Here is a 27,083-nt window from a genome sequence, read left to right as displayed (position 1 = left end):
GGGGCATTAAAAGCTTTATAAAGCCTTCTATGAACTGACAATAATAGCCTGCCAGTCCAAGAAAACTTCGCACTTCTGTGACAGTTACTGGTTTGGGCCAATCTTGAATAGTATCAACCTTTTTTGAGTCTACTGTGACACTGGTTGTTGAAATCAGGTGGCACAACAAAGCTACCTTTCGAAGCTAGAACTCACACTTCTTCAGCTTAGCAAACTAATTTTTTTCTTTCAGAATCTGTAACGCAAGCCTAAAGTGCTCCACATGCTCAACGTCACTCTAGGAGTAAACTAGAATATCACTAATGAATACTACAATGAACTGATCTAAGAACGACTTAAACACTCTGTTCATCATATCCAACAGCTGCGGCATTCGTAAATCTGTATGGCATCATTGTGAAGTTATAATGCCCGTATTGCATCCTAAATACTGTCTTGTAAACATCCTCAGATTTTGCCTTCAATTGATGATACCCTAACTGCAAGTCGATCTTCGAGTAGACACAAGATCCTTACAGCTGATCAAAAAGATCGTCGATGCGCGAAAAAGAATACTTGTTCTTAATGGTCACTTAATTCAGCTCTCTATAATCTACACATAATCTTAATGATCTATCTTTCTTCTCCACAAACATAATTGGTTCTTCCCAAGGCAATACACTGGGTTTCACAAATCCTTTTCTATTAAATTCAGAAGTTGCACCTTTAGCTCTCCCAGCTCATCTGGTGCTATCTTGTAGGATGCTTTCGAGATTGGCATAGTTTTTAGAACTACGTCAATCACAAACTCCATCCCCCTCTCTGATAGCATACTACATAACTCAGGAGGGAATACATTTGAAAACTCTCAGACTACAAGATTTTTCTTGAGCCTCGGAGCCGCCGTAGGCATCTCCACAACTATCACAAAAAATGTTATGCATCCACGGCTCATCATATATTTTGACCTTCCAGGCTGCTACAATGCCTGATCAGGACATCCCAAAAGAGAGTCCAAACCTCAAAATCCTCAACTCAGACCTTTCAGGCAGCCTAAATAATTTTCGAACGCTCGAAATTGCTCCCAAATACGTAAGTGAGCTACTTTTGATTTCAAAGTCTGTTTTTGTGTCTATTTCGCACCAAAATAGCTCCAACTCAGTCTAGCATTCTAACAACATGCTGACTGAAAACTCACACTATAATCTTGCCTATTTGCCAAAGCCCAGTACTCTATAGGTATTACCTCATTTTCTATTGCTACACTATGTTATTATTGTTGTGTTTCCTTGAGAGTATGTAATTACTAGGTTATTCGAGCATATGGATCTAGTTGACATAAATTTGATTTAAGAAAAAACTATGGTGGTACATCGAGACAAAGTAAACTATGAGATCTTGCATATAGATAACATATGAATGGGTTCATAAGGTAATCTTAGTATTGGTTGGGATTAAGTGTGCGAACTATAAAATAAGCTTTGGCGTCACTTGTAGAGATCTCGACTTTACAAGCCAAGACCTTCTAAAAGTGTTATTATAAAAGAAGTCTAATTATTCTCGACTCTCTTGTACTTTAAGTTGAGGACTTCTGATCATTCTTGACCCCTCGTGCTTGTTGACTAGGGAGAAGTTCCATTATTCTCTACTGAGGTGTTTGTATATGAGTAAGAACAAGGCCTCAAACATTAGTATAGCCCGTATCTGACGTCAGTGGTGTTGGCAACTATATAAAGGCATAAAGTTACATGTTTATTTTATTTTCTTCTTTACTACAGTAGTAGTTCTATTCCTTATTAAAACACCTTATGTAGAGCCGAGGACAATCTACATCTTGCCAATCGGTAGGCGCTTTGGGTTGAAGGCAATCAGTATTCCCAAGGACAGTATAGAGAGTCGAAGATAATCAGCATTTCCAAGAACAACATAGGGAGTCGAGGGTAATCGACGTATCCAATTATGACACTTCTGGAAGGTTGTGACTTTTATCTTAGTTTACACCTAAGTTCCCATGTCCTCTAGGGTTGTCCACCAAGTTCACTTGTTCTCTAGTTCAAGTTTGTCTAGATGTCCATGCTCTACTATATTCCACACCCTAGGTTTCATCCTAGGTTTATCGTTACTACTATATCTCCTATTTTTCAAGGTTCAAATAAAAATAAACTTGCACATAAGTATAATTTTATTTTGCATGACAAAAAGGGTGAAAAATTTTATTTTCTAGGTCAAGTGCTCCTAAGCCCTCATGACCTTTTAGATCTCGTAACATGCGAAGTAAACATATTTTAGTCTACTCTTAACTCATAACACATGCATATGAACAATGGAATCTTTAAACAAAGGGGAGATTAATCTAATTTTGGTGATGTTCTCCTCCTTACTTAGGTACTCCTAGGAGATGCTTCTTGATCTTTTAGAATTCCAAGAAATCGTAGAAAGAGTTCTAACCAAGTTATCACTTCCAAATCTCCTATTTAGAAAAACTTCTAGAATAAACCCTAAAAACTCCAACTCATATCTTCTTCTCCAACCAATGAGAAATGTAGGTTGAGATAGTAGCCTTCTCCTTCCTAGAGCTCTATCCAAAAGCCTTTGTCTCTTCTCCAAGCTCCCAAGAAAAAAGATCAAGAGATTCCACAAAGAAAAATTGTAGGGTTTTCTTCCATTTAGAGAGGAAAAGAAGGGAGGGTAAGAGAGAAAAATAAGAGTAAGAGGGGTGTTTGGCTGTGTAACGGTGTGTGTGTGTGTATATATATAGGAGTTCTACAATTGCATTGAAATCCTTCGTTCATTTATATTTGCAAATAAACAAATCATAGGCTCCGCGGTAGGTTTTGGGTGCCTGCCTCGAACTTTCAAGTAAAGCTCTTGATAAAATCTCTAGAACCCATGGCAACAGCATTTGAAAGGTAATCTATTCGCTCACTCAATCAGCTCGACGCTAGTTTCAAGTGCCTACAGGCTAAACCAGGCCCATGTTTATTTAACAAGTTGCATGGCCCGCCCTCTCGAGTTGAGCATTCGCAAGGAGTTCCGTGACCCGCGGGAATAATCCAGAGGGTGTTTCATATGCCCGCAAGACTATTTAGACGTGCAAATCTTTACTCCTTCATGAACCCGAGCTCTCTAGCAGAGTTGTTGTTAGTTATATGCCCTATAAGCCAATCTTTGTCATAACTTAAAGGGTTAATATCAGTGTACTTTTCTTTTATAATTAAATCTGGCATTCTTCATTCATATTATTGGCAAATGCATATTTATGGATCGTCCATAGAATTAATAGTAGAATAATTAAATTTCTAAGAAGTTAGAAATTTGAGACATATATTATTCTGTAATTAATTCTTAAATGCTTCTGATCATAGGATTATCACGAGGGCGGTGATAAATCCGGATAGATCAGTGTATGCTGTACTTCCCTTATGGGATGACAAGTGTCAAGTCATTAGTGTGGTGACACAAGAGTAAGCATACAGGTGAATGTTGGAGAACAATTTCACTGAGCGTGGCCAACTATAAATAATCATATGGATGTCTACTCACTCGTCAGTAAATTGTTACATAATGTAGTAGTGTGAGTGATCATTTGACTTAAGGCACCACAATTATCTTGCGTGTGGGTTATTGTAGTTTGACTGTGTAAATACTTATACCCTAATCATGGGTTAAGTCAACACATGTTGGCTGCAGTGGGTTATACGTGGAGGTAGGTGTGTGCCAAAATGGAATCTATCACCCTCGGTAGAGAGGTAATCATCCTATGCTATCTGTTTTACAAGTCCTTGGTCAAGGCAGTGTGATTTTATGGAAAGGAGTTTTCATATTAGTTGTTAATCAGATGAGACATATGATTGAGTAATGGGGTTTGACGAGTAATTCATAACCTCGGCTCTATCGGGACTAGTGATCGATAGAAGAATTTTATCACACGGTAACTACACCTATAGGTTCTGTTTATTATTAATTCTACTTGGATTGCCGCGATATACTGTTTGGTGTCACTTGTGGATTGTGGGACCCATGAGAGTAATTAAGATAGTTAATTACACTCAGTTAGGAGAACCAAAAATATTTTGGTCCATCAAAAGAGTTTCGATGGTGACACTAAAAGAGTTTAGTATTACATCTCACTACCAGGTAGAATTGAACTTATGTGGTCACACACAATAAAGGCTGCGTGTGATCAAGTACTTGAAAAATTAACAAAGACCATTTTGCTAAAGTAGCAAAGAAAGGATTTACTTGCTAAGTTGGTTAGCAAGAGGAACCATTTTGTGAAATTGAAAATTATATAGTTAAATGCAATTGTTGTATGTGGTGCACTTGCACTGAAATTACTAAAATAAGTTTACCATCTTTTCTCTCAACTCCTCAATTAATAAAGATTAATTGAGGTGTTACGAAGTGAAAGTGGAAGAGAGGATGAGAAAAGAAACTCTGGCATTTATTACGTAGAAGAGAAAACTTCTTTTTCTCTTCATTCTCTTCTCATATCCATATACTAAATGAGAGGAGTTAACTCCTCTCATTTATGGCACTCCTCTGCACAATCTTCTCTTTTGCAGAGGGAGAAATGCATTATTAATTGCGCAGGGAACGTCTCCCCACCTCTTCCGCTTCACTTCACTCGTATATTGCCTCGCCTATAAATAAAGGCATCTCTTGATGATGAGAATTATATAACATCATAGATGATTTAAAGTATAATACAAAAACAAAGAGAGAAAGCTTTTCAATTATATAGAGCTCTCTTTTAATCATAAGAGAGTGGTCCTCCCATATTAATTGGTCTTTATAGTTAATTCTCTTCCAATTGCTAGCACAATTTTGAGGATTAATTTTTCTCCACATTGACACAAAAGGATTGTGTGAAGCACAAATCCCAGAGGAGCCTTTTGTGAATACACATAGAGGCCGAACACTTGTGCGGCTCAAAGTACGAGAAGTTCAGATCCAATATCAATCGTAAAATAATTTCGGTAATCAATATAGGTTGAAATTCGAATCTTTCTTCTAATTAGATTAGAATAATAATTTTTGTGTGTCACACGAGATGATCTTGGTACATATATATATATATATTAATATCATAAATGTTATAATATTAAAATATACATGATTGGATCATATTTTATAAATAAAATTTATTTTCACTGCATACATTTCCTTATAGTTTTTGGAATGAGTTTGGGTGTCCATGGGAGCTACCCGAAGGGTGTTTGGGGCACTTACAAGACATTTGAATGCTCGAAAGTTCATTCGTTCGCGAACTCGAGCTTTCCTATAGAGCGTATGCTTGATCTAGGCACTCGATTTGGCCGTCCGAAATCTTTCGAGCATCCAAAATATTATTCCTTATATTCTAAAAGTCTGGAATTAGATTCCAACTTCCTTGGTACTCTTGTTTTGATCCTAATTAATTTCAACTCATTCCAAACTCAGCCTAAGCTTCTTCAAACCTATTTTAATCATGTATACCGTAGCTTTGATCTGCACTTTACCAATTTGGCAAAAATTCAGTTCACTATACTAAATTTCTGGGCATTACACAAGTGAAAGTGGAACACCGACTCCTAGCGATCAAACTTCAGAGTCTAACTATTCCTGTGTAGAAGTCGAAGAATATCACAATGGATTTTGTAGTCGAGCTGCCACGATCACAAGCGGGTCACAATGCTGTGTGGGTTATTGTAAACTAATTAACCAAGTTTGCCCATTGTTTGAGATAAAAAAAAAATCGATTTCGAATTCAAATTCAAATTCAAATTGAGAATATAGAAGGAAAGAATTAATTGTGATTTAATTACTACTTTCCTTAGAGGATTGGATGTCAATAAGGAAAGAGATAAAAAAAAATTCTTACCTTATCTTCAAAAATTTTGAATTATTTCCGAAAGTGAAGAGGTCCCAAAATCACTACAAAAATGGCCATGAGATTCAAAAATAAAATTTTTCTTTTGGAGGGGGAAAAAGAAAAGAAAAAAAGAGAAACAAAAAAAAAACAGAAAAAAGAGAAAAGAAGAACAAAAAAAAATATTTTGTTCATTCCCCCTCCCAATCCGTACACAAAAAAAAAACAAAAGAAAGAAAGAAGGCTTTCATTTTGCGGCGACGACAACGACAACGACGACGGCGACGACTTCGACAACGACGACGGCGTCGACTTCCACAACGGCGCGACAACGACGATCACAACGACTTCTATAACAATAGGAGATACGCATGCATACGCTTAGCGTAAGTGCGATTTTTTTGTTGGTTTGATCAACCCGACCATCTTCGTGATAGGTTTCGAACCGATCAAATCTGACATCAAATCGTCACTTTCGCCGTGCGTATGTATTGTTAATCTCCAAACTGTGCGGCCATCTTCGTGATAGGCTCGATATGGTCAAAATAATTGATCGAACCGAATTACGTAAACCGTGCGGCCATCTTCGTGATAGGCTCGATATGGTCAAAATGGGTGATCGAGCATCATTTATTTCGTTACGAAAACCGTGCGGCCATCTTCGTGATAGGCTCGACATGGTCGAAAGCATAAACTGTGCGGCCATCTTCGTGATAGGCTCGACATTGTCAAAATGGTTAATCGAGCGGTCATCTTCGTGATAGGCTCGGCACGATTAAACTCCGCGTACTTGAACAAAACGTGATGATAACACAAAATGGACAGGTTCTGTTTCGATTCGCCATCTTTGTTTGATTCGATTGTATGGCTCAACATGATCAACTTCGTTCATTAAAAAAAAAAAAAATAAACAAAAAAAGAAATAGCAAAAAAAAGAAAAAGAAAAAGAGAGAGAGAGAAAAAAAAGAAAAAAGAATGAATGAATAAAAAAAAAGGGAAAAGAAAATTAAAAAAAGGAAAGAAAAGAAAGAAAAGAAAAGAAAGAAAAAAAAAATACAAAAAACAAAAGAGTTGTTCAGCGAATGGATTTGGGTTATTTGAAAATGGCCCAATTCATCACTTACTCATAAGCCGGTTCAACTCAAATCGAACGGAGACTCAAGAACTTCAAACTAAATAATTAACCGGTTCGACCTGAACCAAACTAAAAGTTAGTTCAACTCAAACTGAACCACATGAGAATCGAGTAGACCGAACCACGAGTTAGTTCAAATCAAACTGAACCACAGAGAGGTTCCAAGTCAAGCCGAACCACAGTATATGCCGGGTTCAACTCAAGTAAAAGCACAGGAGGTTCGAGCCAAGACAAGTCGAACCAATTACAAATCGGTTCAGCCTAAACCGAACCATAAGAGATTCGACTTGAACTAAAGTGAATCCGATCTGAACTGAACCAAACTGAACCGGATTCGAACTGAATCGAACCGAATCCCATCTGAACCAAATCATAAGGGATTCAATTTGAACCGAAATGGATCTGATTCGAACCGAACCATAGAAGATTCAACTCGAACCGAAGCGGATCCGATCTGAACCGAACCGGATCCGGTCTGAACCAAGCCATAAAGGATTCAACTTGATCTGAAGTTGATCCAACTTGAACCAAACCAGGAAGGAGTCAACTTGAACCGAAGTGGATCCAATCCGAATCGAACCAAGAAGCATTCGACTCGAACTGAAGTGGAGCCGATTCGAATCAAACCATAAAGCATTCAACTTGAACCGAAATGGATCCAATCCGAACCGAACCAGGAAGGATTCGACTCGAACCGAAGTGGAGCCGATTCAAACCAAACCGAACAGGATTCAACTTGAACCAAAGTAGATCCGATCCAAACTGAACCAAACCGAAGTGGGTCCAATCCGATCCGAACCATTAAGGATCCGACTAGAACTGAAACAGGTCCGATCCAAACTCGACCACAAAGGATCCGACTTGAACTGGAGTGGGTCCAATCCGATCCCAACCATGAAAGATCCAACTCGAACTGAAATAGGTCCGATCCAAACTCGACCACAAAGGATCCGACTCGAACCGAAGTGCATGGGTCTGACCCGAACCGAACCAAGAAGCATTCGACTCGAACTAAAGCGGATCCGATCCGAGTCAAGCCATAAAGGATTCGACTTGAACCAAAGTGGGATCAAATCTGAACCAAACCATAAAGGATTTAACTGAACTGCAAAGGATTCGACACGAAACAAACTGGGTCCGATTCGAACTGAACCGAACCGGATCCGGTCTGAACCCATCCATAAAGGATTCAACTTGATCCGAAGTGGATCCGACTTGAACCGAACCAGGAAGGAGTCAACTTGAACCGAAGTGGATCCAATCCGAATCGAACCAGGAAGCATTCGACTCGAACCGAAATGAACCAAATCGAATCCGAACCGAACCGGATCCTATCTGAACCGAACCAAACAGGATTCGACTTGAACCAAATCGAATCCGATCTGAATCGAACCGAACAGGATTCAACTTGAACTAAAGTAGATCCGATCCAATCTGAACTGAATCGGATCCCGTCTGAACCAAGCCGTAGAGGATCCGACCCGAGTCGAAAGTCCGATCTGAACTCAACCGTAAAGAATCCAACTCAAACCAAGTCTTGATGGGTTACGAGCCAAAGCATAACGGTTCAACCCAAACCAAGTCTTGATGGGTCTCGAACCAAAGCATAACGGTTCAACCCAAACCAAATCCAAAGCGACCAAATGAACTTATGGTCGCCCAACTCAAACCAAGTCTTTATGGGTCCCGAACCAAAGCATAACGGTTCATCCCAAATCAAATACGAGAGGTTTAAACCATCCCAAAACCCAAAGTGCACAAATAAATTCCAAAACTAAAGTCCACAAATAAATCCCAAAACCCAAAGTCTACAAATAAAACCCAAAACCAAAGTCCACAAATAAATCCCAAAATCCAAAGTCCACAAATAAAATTTCAAAACCCAAAATCTACAAATAAAACCTACGACCGAAATGTCGCTAAACTAAACCCATATTCAAAGGACCGAAAAGTCGCTAAACTAAACCCAAATTTCAAACGACCGAAAAGTCGTTAAACTAAACCCAAATCTAAACGACCGAAATGTCGTTAAACTAAACCCAAATCCAAACGACCGAAAAGTCGTTAAACTAAACCCAAATTTCTTAAACCATGAACCAAATCCATACACCAAACCCATGAACCATATCCAAGTTCATGAACCAAATCCATACACCAAACCCATGAACCATATCAAAGTTCATGAACCAAATCCATACACTGAACCCATGAACCATATCCAAGTTCATGAACCAAATCCATACACCAAACCCATGAACCATATCAAAGTTCATGAACCAAATCCATACACCAAATCCATGAAGCATATCCAAGTTCATGAACCCAGTCCATACACCAAATTCATGAACCATATCCAAATTCATGAACCAAATCTCATGAGCCAATACTCAAATCTCATGAGCCAATACCCAAATCTCATCGTGAACCTTTTTCACTCTGGCACATATACCTAGAGTGAAAATTAAATATTGACTACCCCTAATACATATACTTAGGGCTAAGTCAATCGCCTTAGCACATATAACTAAGGCAAAGCATCTCCAAATCGACAGAGTTCTAAGCCATATACTTAGAATTCGATCAAATGATATCAATTTCATTCGGACTCTAATACATATACTTAGAGTTCATCCGGCTAGCCCTACTACATATACTTAGGGTCTAGTCAACCTTCTGCTCTAGCACATATATCTAGAGCTGAAGTCAAACCATATCCGACTAACACTAACATATATGCTTAGGGCCTAGTTAGTCTTTTGCTCTAGTACATATACCTAGAGTGGAAGTCAAACCATGGTCGACTAACCCTAACACATATACTTAGGGTCTAGTCAATCTTTTGCTCTAGCACATATATCTAGAGTGGAAGTCAAACCATGGTCGACTAACCCTAACCCATATACTTAGGGTCTAGTCAGTCTTTTGCTCTAGCACATATACCTAGAGTGGAAGTCAAGCCATGCTCGACTAACCCTAACACATATACTTAGGGTCTAGTCAGTCTTTTGCTCTAGCACATATACCTAGAGTGGAAGTCAAACCATGCTCGACTAACCCTAACCCATATACTTAGGGTCTAGTCAGTCTTTTGCTCTAGCATATATACCTAGAGTGGAAGTCAAGCCATGCTCGACTAACCCTAACACATATACTTAGGGTCTAGTCAGTCTTTTGCTCTAGCACATATACCTAGAGTGGAAGTCAAACCATGCTCGACTAACCCTAACCCATATACTTAGGGTCTAGTCAGTCTTTTGCTCTAGCATATATACCTAGAGTGGAAGTCAAGCCATGCTCGACTAACCCTAACCCATATACTTAGGGTCTAGTCAGTCTTTTGCTCTAGCACATATACCTAGAGTGGAAGTCAAGCCATGCTCGACTAACCCTAACACATATACTTAGGGTCTAGTTAGTCTTTTGCTCTAGTACATATACCTAAAGTGAAATCCTTACCCGATCGAGCTCTAATACATATACTTAGAGTTCAAATCCGACTACCCCTAATACATATACTTAGGGCTTAGTCAGACCTTCATTCTAGCACATATAACTAGAGTGAAACTCGGTTAATCCTGATACATATACTCAGGAATTAGCCACTCTCTACTTTCGGGTAATTCGACCCACCTCAATACATATACTTGAGGTCTGGTCACATCTCCATCTTGGAACATATAACCAAGGTGGACATAATCGGACTCTAAGACATATACTTAGAGCCAATTAGACTCTAATACATAGAGTCTAAGATCGACTAGGTCTTAACACATATACTTAGGATCTAGTCAATCTCAAATCCAATTGAATCCTAATACATATACTTAGGATTCAATAAATCAAAACTTCTTCGCTAGATTGGACATCTAGTCTTATAAAAGTTATGTACAGTGGGGGTATGCCCCTGCTTAAGCCATGTAAACGGCAAATCATATCAATAAAATTTTATTTGCCTGTTTTGTCTCTTTTATTATTAGCATTTATATTTGGTCTCTTAATCGAAGGTTCCTTAACACCGAAAGTGCGGGGTAATTAACAGCAGATTCTTGAGTCTGTTGGAAGCCATGAACCTATAATCCTGATTTCAAAATAAAACATAAACAAATTTTATCTTTACCATGAATGACCACTCGCCCTAGAAACACCCTACGGCGGGGCCGGTTCGTTCGCGGCAGACACCCATTTCTTGCTAATTCATATTATTTAGGTAGTGGCTAAGCTCACACAAGTCTACATTGATGAGATTTTGCGACTGCATGGAGTACCGACATTGATCATGTCGGATCAAGATTAGCATTTCACTCCCAATTTTGAAAAAAATTGCATAAGGCTTTAGGGAACCAACTTGATTTTAGTACGACATTTCATCTTCAAATTAATGGACAATCTGAATGCACTCAGATTTTAGATGATATGCTTTGGGTGTGGGTCATCAACTTTAGGAATGGGTGCCAATAACATCTATCAATGGCAGAGATCAACTACAATAATAATTACTAAGCAAATATGAAGAAGGCTCCATTTGAGGCGCTTTATGGAAGGATATGTCGTTCCTTATTACATTGGAGTGAAGGTAAGGAAAAATTAGTTTTGGGTCCTAACATGCTGCAAGAAGTCAAGGAAAAGGTTAGAGTTGTCTGTCAATATCTCTTGATGGCACAAAGTCAGCTAAAAAGTTATGCAAACAAGAGAAGACACGACTTGAAATTTCAAATGGGGACCAAGTTCTCTTGAAGGTTTCACCCCCAAGTCAGATCTGAGGGTGAAAGCAAGTTTAAGTCTCTATTATATTGGACCTTTTGAAGTTTTTGAGCTGACCAGCTTACTGGCTTACAAAGTCACTACATTGCTTGTGACGCCCCACTTTCCATAGGATCACCCATTCTAGGACTACTTTAGCCCTGGCACGCTTAACTCTCTTAACCTCTTGATCCTAGGCGTCACAGTTGGTATCAGAGCAAATTACCAACTGAAAAATGTGAAATAAGTCTTGGCTGAGCCAGATTATACAATAAGGAGAGCAAGGCTCTCATGCTGATGAATGCTATGGGTAAAGCGCGACTTCACCACAAGATCGGTTAAGGCTAGTGAGACGAGTCTCACATCGCCTGGTACTTGTGAGTCTGGGCCTGACGGGGACATCAGGGTTTAAAAGGGAGGAGAATGTGAGACCCCAGGTAGTCCTATATATAAAATATAATATGGCTAAATCTCTTAAGCCTGCAATTGCATTTTGACTGGTGGATAGGCCTAAGAGGTTAAGAGAGTTAATCATGCTAAGGCTAGAATAATCCTGGGATAGGTGACCCCCTGGAAAGTGGGGCGTCACACTGCCAAAGCTCTTAGGACTTCACAACATCCTCTATAGTTGGACGCTCTAAAAGTACATGTTTGATCACTCTCCGTCATCGACTTTCCTCTATTAGAGTTACGAGGGATTTGAGCTTTGGTAAGCAACCTATGAGAATCCTTGCACGAGAAGTGAAGCAACTTCAGAATAGAAGTATTCCCTATACAAAGGTCTATTGGCAAAGTGAGGATGAACGTGAAGCAACCTAGGAGTTGGAGAGCTCAATGATGGATCGTTTTTCCCATCTACTCATTGTGGCAGAGGGAGGTAAGGACTCCGAAATTTCGCAAATGAAACTTTTCAAATAAAAGGAGAATATAGTATACTGACCTTTGCAAATTGCTAAAGTCCAATATAAATTAGTCTATGGTGCCATTTAAGAGGATAGGACTTGAGATTTACAAATATATAGCACTGTTCTTTTAAAATATACCAATTTGTAGAAATGACTCTAGTAATCAATACTAGAATTTAGATTTATAAATAAGATAATAATAGAAAGAAATTTGATTCAACCTTTTTTATGCTAAGTGTAATGTAGTATTGTTGGCCGTTATAAGTAGATACATTATCAATTATATCTCCAGGTGTAAGTATATTCCAGTTAACCATTACAAAACCTTCACATCGAAAATTATAACAACCAGTTGATTTAAAGCCATCTGCCTGCAAAAAGAAGAAAATATTTGTAATAAAGGTAGGGCCTTTACATTAAGACACTAGTGACATTTTAATCCTCAAATTTTAATTTATTATGATATTAAGCTCAAAATTTAAAATTGTTATAATCAAATCCAACTGTCAACTTGATAATGAAATGCAAACATGATACTTATGTGTACGGACCTAGCATCCTAATTGCCTCAATCTCATGAACTATAACTGACATGCTGACATGATAATATATCTTCCTGTTGTTGACCCATTATTGCCATATATAAGCACCATATCAGTATAATGGGAGCAACACATGAGAACTTATAATTTGTATCAGATGCACTATATCATTTTTAAAAAAATATATAAATAGAGTTTTTCAAACCACAACATAATCACAAAAAATCTTAGTGCTTAGGGTTGACTCACTACGTACAACAGAATTAGGTTATAGGGACACATGTTTGGGACACTTTTGAGAAAGTGTTCCATTTATGCTAAAATTTAGAAAAACATCTACTAATGCCTAAATATAAAGTCCAATCTAATAAAAAATAAAAGATTACTCTACTCAACCCACCACACCCAGTCCATTTGGTCTGATTATAAACTGAAAAGAAAAAAAAAAGAAAAATCAATTACCATCTTTTCTTCTCTCTTCACTCAATCCACTAAAATTCTAGACGAAGAGCCTTTCCTGTCGTCCTCCTCCGCCACTGCAGCCAACGAGATAGAGTTTCCATGGTTGTTAAATGCTTAAATAAGTGTTGGTAATTAGCAACACTTTTTTAGGTTATAGTGACACTCTTTAACTGTCACTATATACCTAGCGATCCCACATATAGCAACACTTTTTAAAAGTATCGGTTATTTTAGCTAGCAGCACTTTTTTGACATGTACCTACATTTAAAAGTGTCGCTATAGACCGTTTTTATTGTAGTGAATTAGGAGGGCTTTTCTAGATATTACCTTTGTGAACCTTTAAAAATGGCAGCAATATATTTTTTTGATTATTTCTTTCTCTAAATCAAGATATGATTTATACAATCAAGAAGGCCAATATAGTATATTGAACTTTATAAATTACTAAAGTCCAGTGATAAAATGGCCTATGGTGCCATTTGAGAAATTTAGAGAGAGTTTAGGATGAGTTGAACGATTTTAGCGAAACCGGTGTAAAAAATGAAGTTCTATAACCAAGTTGCAGTGTGGGCCAATCATATTTTCAATACTGGTATTGAAACTTTGAGTACTAGTACTCAATACTACAAGAAAACGATTATGTGAAAGTCAGATTGAGTATTGATATTGGCTGTTGTGTATTGATATTTGGGAAGGAGTGCCAATGCATTTTGAGCTATTTTTGCTATTGACACTCTCGAATTTTATGGGATTGTAAGGGTGTACTGATACTCAGTAAGAAAGTACATATACTCCAATTCAAGCACCAGTACTCACCTATATGTGGGCAGTGTGTAAGAAGGGAGGCTTGGGTGCCTCTCTATAAATCACTCTTTCACTCTCTTTCCCTTATTTCTCTTAGCCCAAAGGTGAAACCCTCTGCCTCTTCTCCATCCTCATCCTCCCTCTCCTTCTCCCTCTCCTACTATTTGATCCCCTTCAAGCCCTAAACTTCACTCTTTCCTCTCTCTTTGAAAGATGATCTAGCCCAACATAGCTCGAAGTTGGAGCAAGAGAAAAGAAGAAATCATTATTAGGAGCTCAACCCAAGGTCCAAGAAGCTTAATTTAAAAAGTAGAGCTTTGAAGAGTTTATTTCTTATTCTCCTATACTTCAAATAGCATAATTTTGGTAGTTTTAGAGAATTTTGGTTAGAATATATTTTAGGATTTAACTTTGGAGATTTTCTACTAAGATATTTCTAGATAGTATTGGTGGAAACCCTCTTGCAGGTTTGGCAAACTCTACACATTTCATCGAGCTTTCGATGGTTCTTGTCAATGAATCAGTGGGTTTAAGCCTCTGAAATGGGTGATCTCCTCCTCTATATTCTCTACTGTGTTTCTAGTTATTTTTCTATCCCATATTTCATGAGATGAACTTAGTCAACATAGAGATTCTTGTTGAATCATAATCCTTAAATGCAGATAGCAACCTTTTGTATATACATGCATGCCTTGTAATTGTTGTTAATTTTTCTTCCTAAGGAGAACATATTTAGGAGTATGGTATTGTAGTTGAATATCAATTGGACAAGGAAAAATGACTTGGAGAGTTTGAGTCATGATTGTGTACAAAAGTTTTCAACAAAATACCAATATAGCTATAAGCCTTTATTTGTATTCAAATGTGACATAACCAATATAGATTTGTGATTATACTCTACAAGAGCCAAAATAAGCTCAACAGGCACTTTAGCTTGTGAGGGTTACTCCCTATGACCCGTAGCCTTCTAAAGGTACAGCTAATTAAGTAAGAATGTGATTGCTCACCTCGCCCTAGTTGTTGAGCGCTGGTTCGTATGCGATTGTTTAACATCTCACTAGACAAAGCGCAAGCTTAAATGGACCTTGATTCGTTGGGTAAGTGGATATTAAGTTGTCAATGTCTGTTCATGTAAATTGATACATGTAAAGATGATAGTTGACAAAGTTGATACAACAGAGGCATAATAGTAGACTTGTTGTCAACATTTACTTTTCTTTCCACATCTACTATATATTGTTATGATATTGTGCCTCTAATAGACCTAGTGGGTAGACCGCTTCTTATGATGATTGTACCCACTGAAAACTATTTTATATAATTCTTACACCTTTTTGGATTCTTTTTCAAAGTGCCACTCGTCCTCTATGGGTGATCGAGGCGAGCAGGTTGCGCAATTGCTAGTTTTCCACTGCTAATTTAGTGTCTCTAAAGGTAGAACCCTTTTGTAGAGCAAGGACATTGCGGGAGAGTTGTAATATTTGAACTAAAAGTTGTAATAATTAGTTCATTTTGTGTGATGCTCTGCTTCCTAGGGGGTTCACCTATTCTAGAACTATTGTATCCCAAGAACACTTAATTCTTTTAACCTTTTGAGTCTAGCCACCAGCCGAAATATATAGATGAGTTAAAAGGTTTAGCCATATAATGCCTTATATATAGGATTATTCCAAATTTTGAGGTGTCACATATGTCCTCGTCAGGCTCAAATACACTCACAAGCACCAGGCGATGTAAGACTTGTCCCTGCTAGCCTTAGGTGACCTTGTACGGAGCAATGCTCCACCCACAATGGTTTTGAGCCGAAAGCCGCACTCTACACACTATATGACCCTGGCTATAGCTAAGACGAGACTCATCACACACTTACGACTGGTGATTGACTCTGATACAAACTGTGACACCTCACTTCTTAGGGTGATCACCCATCTTAGAACTACTCTAGCCTAGCATGTTAATCTCTATAGCCTCGCCACCGCTCAAAATACTATAGCCCAGTTAAAAGATTTAGCCATATAATATCTTATATATAGAACTATTCCAAATCCTTATCACAATTTGGATTAGTAGTGGTAATAGAATAGTATTTCTATACTTTGTAATATTCTAACTCATATGAATTCATTGTTTATGTATATGGGTTAATTGTTGTTGGTTGTTGCTTCATGTGTGTGAGGGAGTCTTATGCATTTGGTGGATTTGGGCAGTCTACCGGGGTTATTTCCGATCAAGCCTGGAGCATGACGGCTAACATGAATGTTTCCCAATAGATAGTTTGATGCACCGTGTATATTTTTGTCGTTCATTAGATGATATCTAGACATTATTACTCATCTATCAAACAAATCTAGTTTGAATTAGTGTATGGGTTATTTAATGCCCCAGATGCAAATAAAAATTATCTACTCATTTTTAGCCCTCACATAGTGTTATTGTAATGTTATAATAGTAATAAGAAGGATGCTATGTCATTACATGTCATCATGGTGGTTGTGATTAATGATGCAGCAATTATTGGAATTACTCATCATTCCATTATCAGAGCTTAACGACAAGTCTTGATTGCAACAGTACTCATGAAAACAAAGAAACTAAAATTTGGGATTGAAGTGCTGCCCACCTTTTAGTTCAAGAATTATTGATGTTATTTAGTCTAAAAGAAAATACTTTCATACTTACAGTCCAAAATATATAGAAATGGAGCTTCCTGTCACGATATAATTTAGGATATACCTGTTGTGTGACATGTAAGAAATTACTAATAAGATATAGGCTTTTAAATTATTTTTTTGTTAGATATTCTTTATGGAGTAGAGCCATTATATTTTTGGAAGCATAAAGAAATTTGTGCTTGCGACTTTTTGGCCTTTCGATCAACTCCTTTGATCATTTCTAATCTTTAGATTAATATTATTGTCTTGTGGGAACCACTCAGCCCTTTTGAGAACCACTCTGCCCTTTGAAAACCACTCAACTCTATGAGGGATCGCTATCATCCCAACTGTACGTACATTTCTTGATCCAAAAGAGTCAAAAAGTTGAAAACATCAACTCCTTTATGCTTCCTATTGTATAGTAGCTCTACTTATGTATCTTTAACAAACTAGTTTTGAGAAAAATTGAGGACAACTAGCCAATTATTTTAATTTGCGACAATCAATAATTGGCATAAATATCTTTATAAGCAAAAATATTCTATTTGCAACAAAAAAAACAATAAATCTTTGGCATATGTTATTATGCCATGCACTTTGTTCTCTTAGGGCATGTTTGGTTCATGATTGTAATAGGAATGGAAAACAGAATTGGATTACTTTGGAATGGAAAATGGAATGACGAATCATCCAAAAATGTTTGGTTCATTATTGGAATGAAAATCGGAATGAAAATTTAAAATTTTTGAGAGAGGGTTTTGATTAAGAGAGAGAAAAGTGATGAAGGGAGAGAAAGTAGATGTTGATGAAAGAGGATTTTGAATAGTTTACTTTGGAATGAGCCAATCCGGAATCTTAAGCCGGATTGAATCATAAATGGATTTGGCCATTCCCATTCCGGAGTGGAATGGGAATCAGAATCCGATTCCTATAAAATAAACGACAACTATCGGAATCAATGAATTCCATTCCGATTTCATAATCTTAAATAGGTGAACCAAACATGCCCTTATTGTTCATAATTAAAGCCGTATTTAACTGCAAACTATCCAAATTATTTGTAGAGAATAACTGTATAATATTTGACGACTATCAAAATATAGGCTCTTAAAAAGAACAAAGTGCAGGCACAATATTAATTTAAACTTACTGAATAATTTTATACTTTGCCTCTTCTTCAAGTATTTTTACGTATTGTAGCATCAACTTCCCATCTTTATAGTAACTTTGCATTTTTGGAGAGCAATAAGAACTTATATTATGTGCTTGAAAGAATTTATATTGCGTACATGAAATCCTACTTCTATGACATTAGGGGCATCATCAAAGTTGAGAACCCACAGTACAGTCGAACTTGTTTGAGAACGTGTTAAATCTGGATGAGCCCAGAGATTTATCTTGGCTCGAGTACCATAATATTCCCCATACACTGTTTCATAGTCAGCCCACTACAAAGAAACAAATTATGTAAAATTACAGTTGCCGATAATATATACAAATTGAGACACATAAATATTATTAAGATTAGAGAGAGTGAAGTAACTTTAGAAAAACAAATATCTTTATATTAAAAAATCATAATATGTCTTTAATCTAATTGCATGTTAAATACTTTGATTTTATCTACTACAATTGCATAAAGGATTCAATTACATGCATAGTATTCATATTAACAAGCAAGATACATGAAAAAGATAAATGCAGCTAGTGTAAAAATGAAACAGATCTTGAATTACAAAGAAAAGCTTTATCGGCAATTGATTCAAGGATATAATAATTTCTTAACTTTGTAAAAGTTATAAATAATAGAAAGGTAAGATAATTACATGACGAATGTAGTCTGATGAGATCGCAGGACTTGCAAACGAATTATTATGTGCTAACCCACTTGAAGCTCGCTCTCTATGATAATCTTCGAACTGTGAATATAAATAAGTTAGACTTTTTTAATTACTTTAAATTATGCTGTTTCTAATTAAGAGAAGTTCAATAATAAATAGTAGAGTAGAGCTTCTATACTTGTTTTTTTTCTCGATACCGTTCCTTTATTTCTATTCAATGGCTCAGATTTAATTTTTTTTAAATTATGACATGTAATAGTAGGTCATGTTGAGAGAGGTACGGATTACCAGGTATCCAAAAAAAAGGATATTTTGATATTTTAATAAATGAGTAAATTTAGTAATTTTATCTTTACTATATTATCAAATCCCTTTTCTCTCTTTATTTCCTTTTTCTCTATCTATCTTTTCTTTTCATCCACAGTAGAGATATAAAGGGTTAGGATTCTGAGAGGATTTTTAAAAATTCAAACCCGAGCCCGACTATCAGACCCGAAACCCAAACCCGAACCTAAATCCAACGAATTTTAGAAAATCGTATCCACACCCATACCTGAGTAAAAATCTGAAATCCGAACCCTAGCCCGAACCCAAATATTCGAACCCGAAACATTTATTTCTCTTTATAATATTTTGAAATATATTAAATTAAATCTAAATTTTTAAAATACATATTCAAATATAACATCAAATATCTGTATATATTATATATAACGCCAAATAAATTCGGGTTCTGGTCGGTTTTCGGTTTGGATCAGATATAATCAAATCCATACCCAAATTTAAATCCGTCGAGTTTTCATTTTTGATATTCATATCCAAAACTATTTCAGTTGCTCTACTAAAGCTCCTCCTTGAACGTTGTGGTATACCGAACTTTGGCTGAAATGACAAAATGCGAATTAAAGTCATGCTAAACATGATTAAAATGGATTTGGAGTAGCTTGGACTAAGCTTGGATCAAATGGAAGTCAATTCGAATCGAAATGAAGTACCAAAAGAAGTAGAATTTGAAGTTCTACACTTTTCAGACACCTAGGATAAGAATTCAGGTGCTTGAAGCTACTTTGGATAGCTCGGCCAGGACGACACATACATTCTACCCAAGAATTGGTTTTGCCTGGTCAGTGTTCGGGCACCTAGGCTGCCTAGGAGCATCTGAAATCTTTCTGGACCTCTTATGAGGGAGGAATTCTACACCGTCACACTTACACCACGTCATCAATAACAAGCCAATCACATTCTTTCTTTTCAAACAAAAGTACAATAAAAATACTTTTTTATAATCATAATGGGACATATATTTTTAAAAAGATTAATTTGATTGGTTTGTTACGCCACGTCACTAATATATCCGTTGCATTCTAGAATTTTTCCTTATGAGGGCATCTAAACCCTCTTTTGGTTGGATGCGCTATCCGAGAGCTCAAGTACACGAAAAAAAAAAAAAACATATATTCAAGTGTCCAAAGGCCTCTGTGAGCACCCAAAGAACTTTCAGACGGTCCCGCACGAGTGTCCGAATAACTTTCGAATGCTCAACCCAAGAGGGTTGGCCGTGCGACGCAATAAACAATCAGACGCTCGGTCTTGTCTACGGGCGCCAAAATATAGTTCGGGCAGATTAGATGGGCGTCTGGATTACTGGCTGTACGCTGCTGGTGTAGCCTTCAAGCCCTCGGAAGTTTAGGTAGGCACCGAAAACCTGGCGCATAGAAAGCGGTTGGGTTATTTGCATGTATAATTTTGTGGGGAGTTCAAGTGCAAATGTTGCACTTGTATATATAAACCTTTTTCACAGCCAAACCTTACCTCTCACCCTCTTTCCTCTTTCACTCTCCCTCTCTTCTTCCTCTCTCTCTTTAAAGTATGTGGAACCCTAGTTTTCCCTTTGTTGGATCTTAGAGATCCATCTCCTTGGAGGCTTCGAAGAGATCAAGAACATCTAGAGGGAGCTTTAGGAGAGAAAAGGCAACTATTTCTCCCTACATTTAATTAAAGGAGGGTTCTAACTTGATCAGAAATTTTTTCTAGATTTTTTTTTTTTTTTTTTTGATATTCCAAAGGGCCGGATCAAGAACTCTTTATAAGGAAGATCTAAGAGAAGGTGGGAAATATCATCGGAGTGGTTTGATCTCCTCTTTGTCTAAAATTTTCTTTGTCCTTTTGCATGTATAATGGGTAAAAGGCAGATTAAAAATGTATTTGGTTGCATATTATGGATTCTAGGAGGTCAAAAGGCATATTAGAATTTGACCTAAAAAAATAAGGTTTCTAACCCTTGAATATGTTAAATAAAAAGGATATATTGTATATGATGAATATCAGGTGAACCTTGGAACATAGGTATAATAAGCATGGCATCTAATCTAGGTTGGAACCTTACATATGAATATAGTGACATATGAACTCTCGGCAAATGTTGAGCAAGAGAGTAAGAGAGTGTTTATATGAATATATATAGTGGATAACCCTAAAAGTTATGAAAATTTAGGATGTGATTACGAGACATGTCGTGACCATCAGGAAGGGTCATATTGGGTAACGTCGATTATCCTCCACGCCCCACTCCATATTGGGTGATGTTGATTGCCCTCGACACCCTACACCATATATACTTGGTGATGCTAATTTCCTTCGATGCCAAATGCCTACCATTTGGAGGGATTCGATTTCCTTCGACTCTCCACAAGATGTTTAGCAATATGTGGAACCAAACCCAATGGTTCGTTAGAGGTAAAGAAACGTTACGATAACCACGTAAGCCAAATGATAATATATTTTGTTGTGGCATATTATATATATTTGAGGTATAGTAGTGGTACTTTCTCTTTCATGCATTTCTATTGTAGAATTAGTTGCTTCATAATGTATTATTGTTCTAGTATGCCTCCTTTAGACCAAGTGACTGTAGAGCACCAGTTTCGGTGATTGCACCTATTAATGTGAACTTATTTCAGGTACTCACCTTTTTGTGGTTGTTATTTTTCAGAGCTACCTACTGCCGACAAGGCATAGGATCACGGTAAAGGGCGTCGCGTGTTAACTAGATCATAGTACGTTGGTCTAGAGGGCCCTTTTTGTATAGATATAATATATGTAATATTTTTGAAAAAAAAATCATGACTTGTAAACTCTAAAGATATTCAGTTGTAATAGCTTCAATTTAGTACTTAAATACTCAGATGCTCTATGTGCAAAATTCAATTGTAATAGTTTTAATTTAGTAGTTAAATATGTTGATGCTCTATGTATTGACATCATGTATCTATTGTAAAGCTTGGCGTATGTTTTTATTTCATGCAGGTAGAGAAATCTTGACAGTTCAGCGAGTCTGTTGCACATACCCGAGCCAATCCAATTAGCGGGAATTGGGGAGTGACAAATAAGAATGGTATTAGAGTCTAGAAAAATGTTCTCAGGTACTGTTGATAAACTTTAAGCCTTGGGACAACTCTAAAGACTTAGGAACTTAAGAGAATGAGACTTTTGACGTAAGTAAATAATTGAGTCATGTAGTGTTCCCAATCAGAAGGTTAGGGACCGATCGAGGGAAATATGTTTTTTTGGTTCTTTTGATAATCACACTGGCAGGTAACAACGTGATGTCGGTAATGAAAGTGAGTGTTTCTCAAGAACTTCTGCTTAATTGGGTTATATTTTCTTTCATATGATGCTATAAAGTCTCAGTGGAAGATTTCGGCTAAATTGTTATTGATGTTGTAGTGTTGCAGGATAGCAGTGGTACCCCGTGGATAACCTAGGATAAAATCTGCATCGACATGACCTAAGACACCTTAGAGCTCGGGTCGAGCAAAGTGCAAAAGTTGTGCGGCCAAATGACCGCATTTATTAGTGTCGTCAAAAGGCAAGCCGAGGCCTCCCGACGCCACAAGGAGCAGATCAAAAAACTCCATGAGTTTATTGCACAACAAATGAGAGTTGCATTGGCAAGTCAGGAACCCACCTTATCGCCTTCTATGCAGAACACCACAAAGGGCATCGTGTTGGCAGCCACTCCCCTCTCGGTAGGCCTCTCACTATCAAGGGGAACGAAGGAGGCACCCCATAGGACATAGTCAGATACCTCCATCACGGCCAGCATGGCTTAATAGATGAAGTAGGAGCAAGCTCAGAAGAACCTCTCTACCTTACGAAAGTTCAACCTACCGATCTTCAACGACGAGTTATATATGTATCCATTGGTAGTCAAGCAAGGGATCGATATCATAGAGAAGCTGTTTGAGGATTTTTTTTTTATACGAGACTGAGACAAGGTCCACTTGATTGCCTATTGTTTGGACAATGTCGCCTATAAGTAGTGAAAGATGAAGAAGAGCAAGTGCATTGTCAGTTGCATCTCATTCGTGATGTAGGTTGAGACAAACAATGCTCAATACTTCAAGTATGGCCTCCGACCGGGGATTTATGAGAAGATCCAATCACTCAATCTACAGACCTTCAGAGTAGTTGTGGACCACGCCCGGTTGCTAGAGAGGGGTGAGTCTGTGGTATGCTAGGAGTCGAGGCCCTCGAGAAGGGCAAGAAGAAAAGAAAAAGTATTTCTCAGGTGGTTTGAAAGGTCAATCAACTTAAAAACGGCCTCCTAAACACCCGCAACCTCGATCCTAGTTGCGCAGGCCATATGCCCTTGAACCTTGAGCTCTGTGCGTAATTTGCAGTGAGACTCATCGGCCACAGTAGTGCAAGCAGTGGAAGGGGAGATCCTACAGGTGTGGCCAGCTTTGCCATATGTTTGCCAACTGCTACAAGGACACACTGGCCCCATCCACGGCTTCAGTTCCATCTACCCTGAAATAGTTTACAGGGACACCATTTGCTGCTATCTCAGGTGAGCATCCCTCTATGACGTGGCAGCAGGAGGGGACGCGACAGGCGCCAAGTAGGCTGGTATTTGCCACTAAGGTGGATGACTAGCCTGCAGCGAACGACATTGTCGAAGATATCATTTTATTATACAATCTAAGATGTAGAGTATTGCATGTTCGACACGAGTGCAACGCATTCATTTGTAGGTAGGACATTTGCCACTACTTATGGGATTAGTATCTTAGAGACCATACAAACTAAGTAGGTTCAAGTTCCAGACCATGCATTTTATATCACCAACTAGTATCCCACATGTCCAGTGTTCTTAGTACTGAAGTAGATAGAAAATTTCGATATTGTGCTAGGGATAGACTGGCTATGGACTTCTTAGTACTAAAGTATATGGAAAATTTCGAAATTGTGCTAGGGATAGACTGGGTTTTGAGATCCTATGCTACTATCGATTGTGAGAGTCAAGTCATTACCTTTCGAGAACCAGAGCAAAAGCAATTCATCTACTAGGGTTGTAGGAGCTAGCTTTTCATCATGACTATCTCTATGTCTCAAGCTAAGAAGTTGATTAATAATTGATGCTTGGCCTACTTGGAAAGGTAGTGGAGAATCAAGTTGAGTCTCCGTGTGACACTCCAATAGTCCCACAACGGATAGGAATGGAGTTGTCATTAGGTATATGAAAGGACTCCACACTAGTAATAATAATTATGTTTAAGTATTTTGGACCGGTAATTTGGGCCAAATGAGCTATTATTGCCACTGGGCCCGGTCATTACATTTGGTATCAGAGTCAATCACCAGTTGAAAGTGTGAGATAAGTCTCGGTTGAGTCAATGTCGGAATGACAAGGTGACAGGCTAAATCTAAGTCGGGATAACAAGGTGATAGGCTAATCCAGGGTCAGGATGACAAGGTTAGTGAAACAAGTCTCACATCACCTGGTGATCTTGGAGTGTTTGTGTGTATTTAGGGCAGTCTCACATCACCTGGTGATCTTGGAGTGTGTTTGTGTGTATTTAGGGCAGACGAGATCGTCAAGGCCTAAATGGGAGGAGTAATAGCCACATATCGGATGAAAATGGGGTTATCATTGGGTATACAAGAGGATTCTACACTAGTAATGATAACTGCATTTAAACATTTTGGGCTGGTGATTTAAGCCCAACGAGTTATTATTGCTAGTAGGCCGGGTCGTTACACTCCGGTACTCGAGGGTATCTCGTACCCTGAGAATTCTCGGACGTATTCTTACAGGAGTTACCGGGAATGCCACCAGTCCAGGAGATTTAGTTTGCAGAAAACCTGGTTCTCGAGATAACGCCAATTTTCATGGCACCTTACTGCATGACACTAGCAAAATTGAGGGAGCTTAACGCTCAATTGCAAAATATGCTAGAAAAGGTTTTCATCAAGCCTAATATATCCCTGTGGAGAGCTTGGTGCTTCTTGTAAAGAACAAGGATATATCCTTATAATTTTGTATGGATTATAGTGAGCTCAACAAAGTCATAATAAAAAATAAGTATCCACCACCGCTCATTGATGATTTATATGATCAGCTTTAGGGTTTCGAGTGTATTCTAAGATTGATGTTTCAGTCAGGATGCCATCAAAGTCGGAGGATATATACCCAAAGGAGAAGTTGTCTTTTACACGGTATATATAACTATTTTTTTGCACCGTATTTAATAAAGTAGAAATTCAGTAATTTTTGTATCTAGATTTTATACGTATTATATATTGTAGTTATTACATTACATTACATTTTAATTTTATTATATTAATTATTAAAAAGTAGATTTGGTTTATACAAGAACTTTTAGGTATCGTGCAAGAAAAAAAGAAAGAAAGAAAAGGTACTCAGAGAGAGAGGGGGGAGTGAAGAAAGTGGGTGCCCCCCACCGATTTGCTTCTAGCAAGGAGAGCTAGTCTACTGTTTATGAGTTCTGAATTCATGTATTGTATAAAGATATAAGATGTGCATCTTTCCAGCTAGTATTATTAGGCCATGAACCAATAATTTTTGGAAGGTTATATCAAACTTTTGGCTCTCAAACAAACTACGCGGAGTGTGACGCTTTGGCCTGCAAACATTAATTCATTGTAATTTTGCAAAACTTTTTATATTTTTGCGATCAAGTCGGACTGTCCAATTTAATTGATTGAATGTGGTGTGGCTTAGTGTTAACAAGGCAACAATCTGATAATATTATAGTTGAGGATATAATAATAACTAAGATTATAATTGAGGATATAATATATAATAACTAAGATATTATATCATTATCATATTAGCAATATATCATTATTAAGTTAATTAAATTAGACGCAGGGAGCTTGATCGCAGTAATGTCAAAAATTCAAACCAGAAATTAAAACGAACCAAAATTGAAAACTAATGTGCCATTCGCCTCAATAGTTCGTGGACCAAACTTGTAATTAATTTAGCCTTCCAAGAAGAAACATTTATGTACCTGACTCTTGTTGATGGGAGGGTCCATGAGATGACTCGGCCGCTCCCATTCTTTCCCATTGTGTTGAAGCTCTCTTCCACAAACAACATGAAAACAAAGCCAGTACAAACAAAATTCATAGAAACATTTTGAAGCCATAAGAAAAGATATAATCTCCTACGAAAACCTCCCCGTCTTTAAATACACACAAGATAGATTATTGTAATTAAGAAATTCTTTATCTAAAATTATTAATTAGCACATTCAATGATAGGGATATGCGTATATCTTTGGTTTAATGGATAATATAAATGTACGCGTCTTTAACTGAAGATTTTTGTTTGCTGTCGTATTCTATCTATATTAAAGGAAATAGCATCTCTTTTATATAGGCGGTGTGTTCTCCCCATTAATTGAGTTTTGGACGGCATCTATCTTTTAATAGAAACAGAAAAAAAAAAATTCTTATCTAAGGGCGGACACCGACCTACAAACAACAAAACCAAACAAAAAATTGGCAATCTTATAGTTCCTTTCATTTAACCAGAGGTTTAATTGTTGTGAGCACTTTGGTTTGGTTTGGTTTGGTTTGGTTTTGTTTGGTTTTGTTTTGGTGTTAAAAACATTCAAATCACATATTTTTAAATTTGATTTTAACTAGAAAGTTGAAAAACTGGGTAGTAGCTTCCAAAATGCACGCCTGGAGCCGCATTCTTTATTTGAAAACCGAGGAGAAGCTCAACTCTGAGACCATGAGGCGCGACTCAGAGGCACAAGCAAACCCGCCAAACGAACAGCATCTCCCCCCATCCGCACACGGCGTCGGGATACAAAGAATGCAACACAACACTATGATAACTATACAAAATCA

General features: G+C 37.5%; 1 protein-coding gene across 1 annotated transcript; it reads right to left on the bottom strand.

The window, feature by feature from the left end:
• LOC109714779 lies at positions 336–26,340 on the bottom strand. Its single transcript, XM_020239489.1, has 4 exons — positions 26,234–26,340; positions 18,900–18,992; positions 18,363–18,521; positions 336–479 (listed from the first exon to the last, which is right to left on the bottom strand). The coding sequence occupies exons 1-4, from the start codon at positions 26,258–26,260 to the stop codon at positions 336–338; spliced, it is 423 nt and encodes a 140-aa protein (XP_020095078.1). The 5' UTR covers positions 26,261–26,340.

The sequence above is a fragment of the Ananas comosus genome, linkage group 9 (genome assembly GCF_001540865.1).
Source record: "Ananas comosus cultivar F153 linkage group 9, ASM154086v1, whole genome shotgun sequence".
NCBI classification, from domain to species: domain Eukaryota; kingdom Viridiplantae; phylum Streptophyta; class Magnoliopsida; order Poales; family Bromeliaceae; genus Ananas; species Ananas comosus.
The sequence above is the reverse complement of the archived record's forward strand: the minus strand, read 5'-3'. Positions and strand labels throughout refer to the sequence as shown.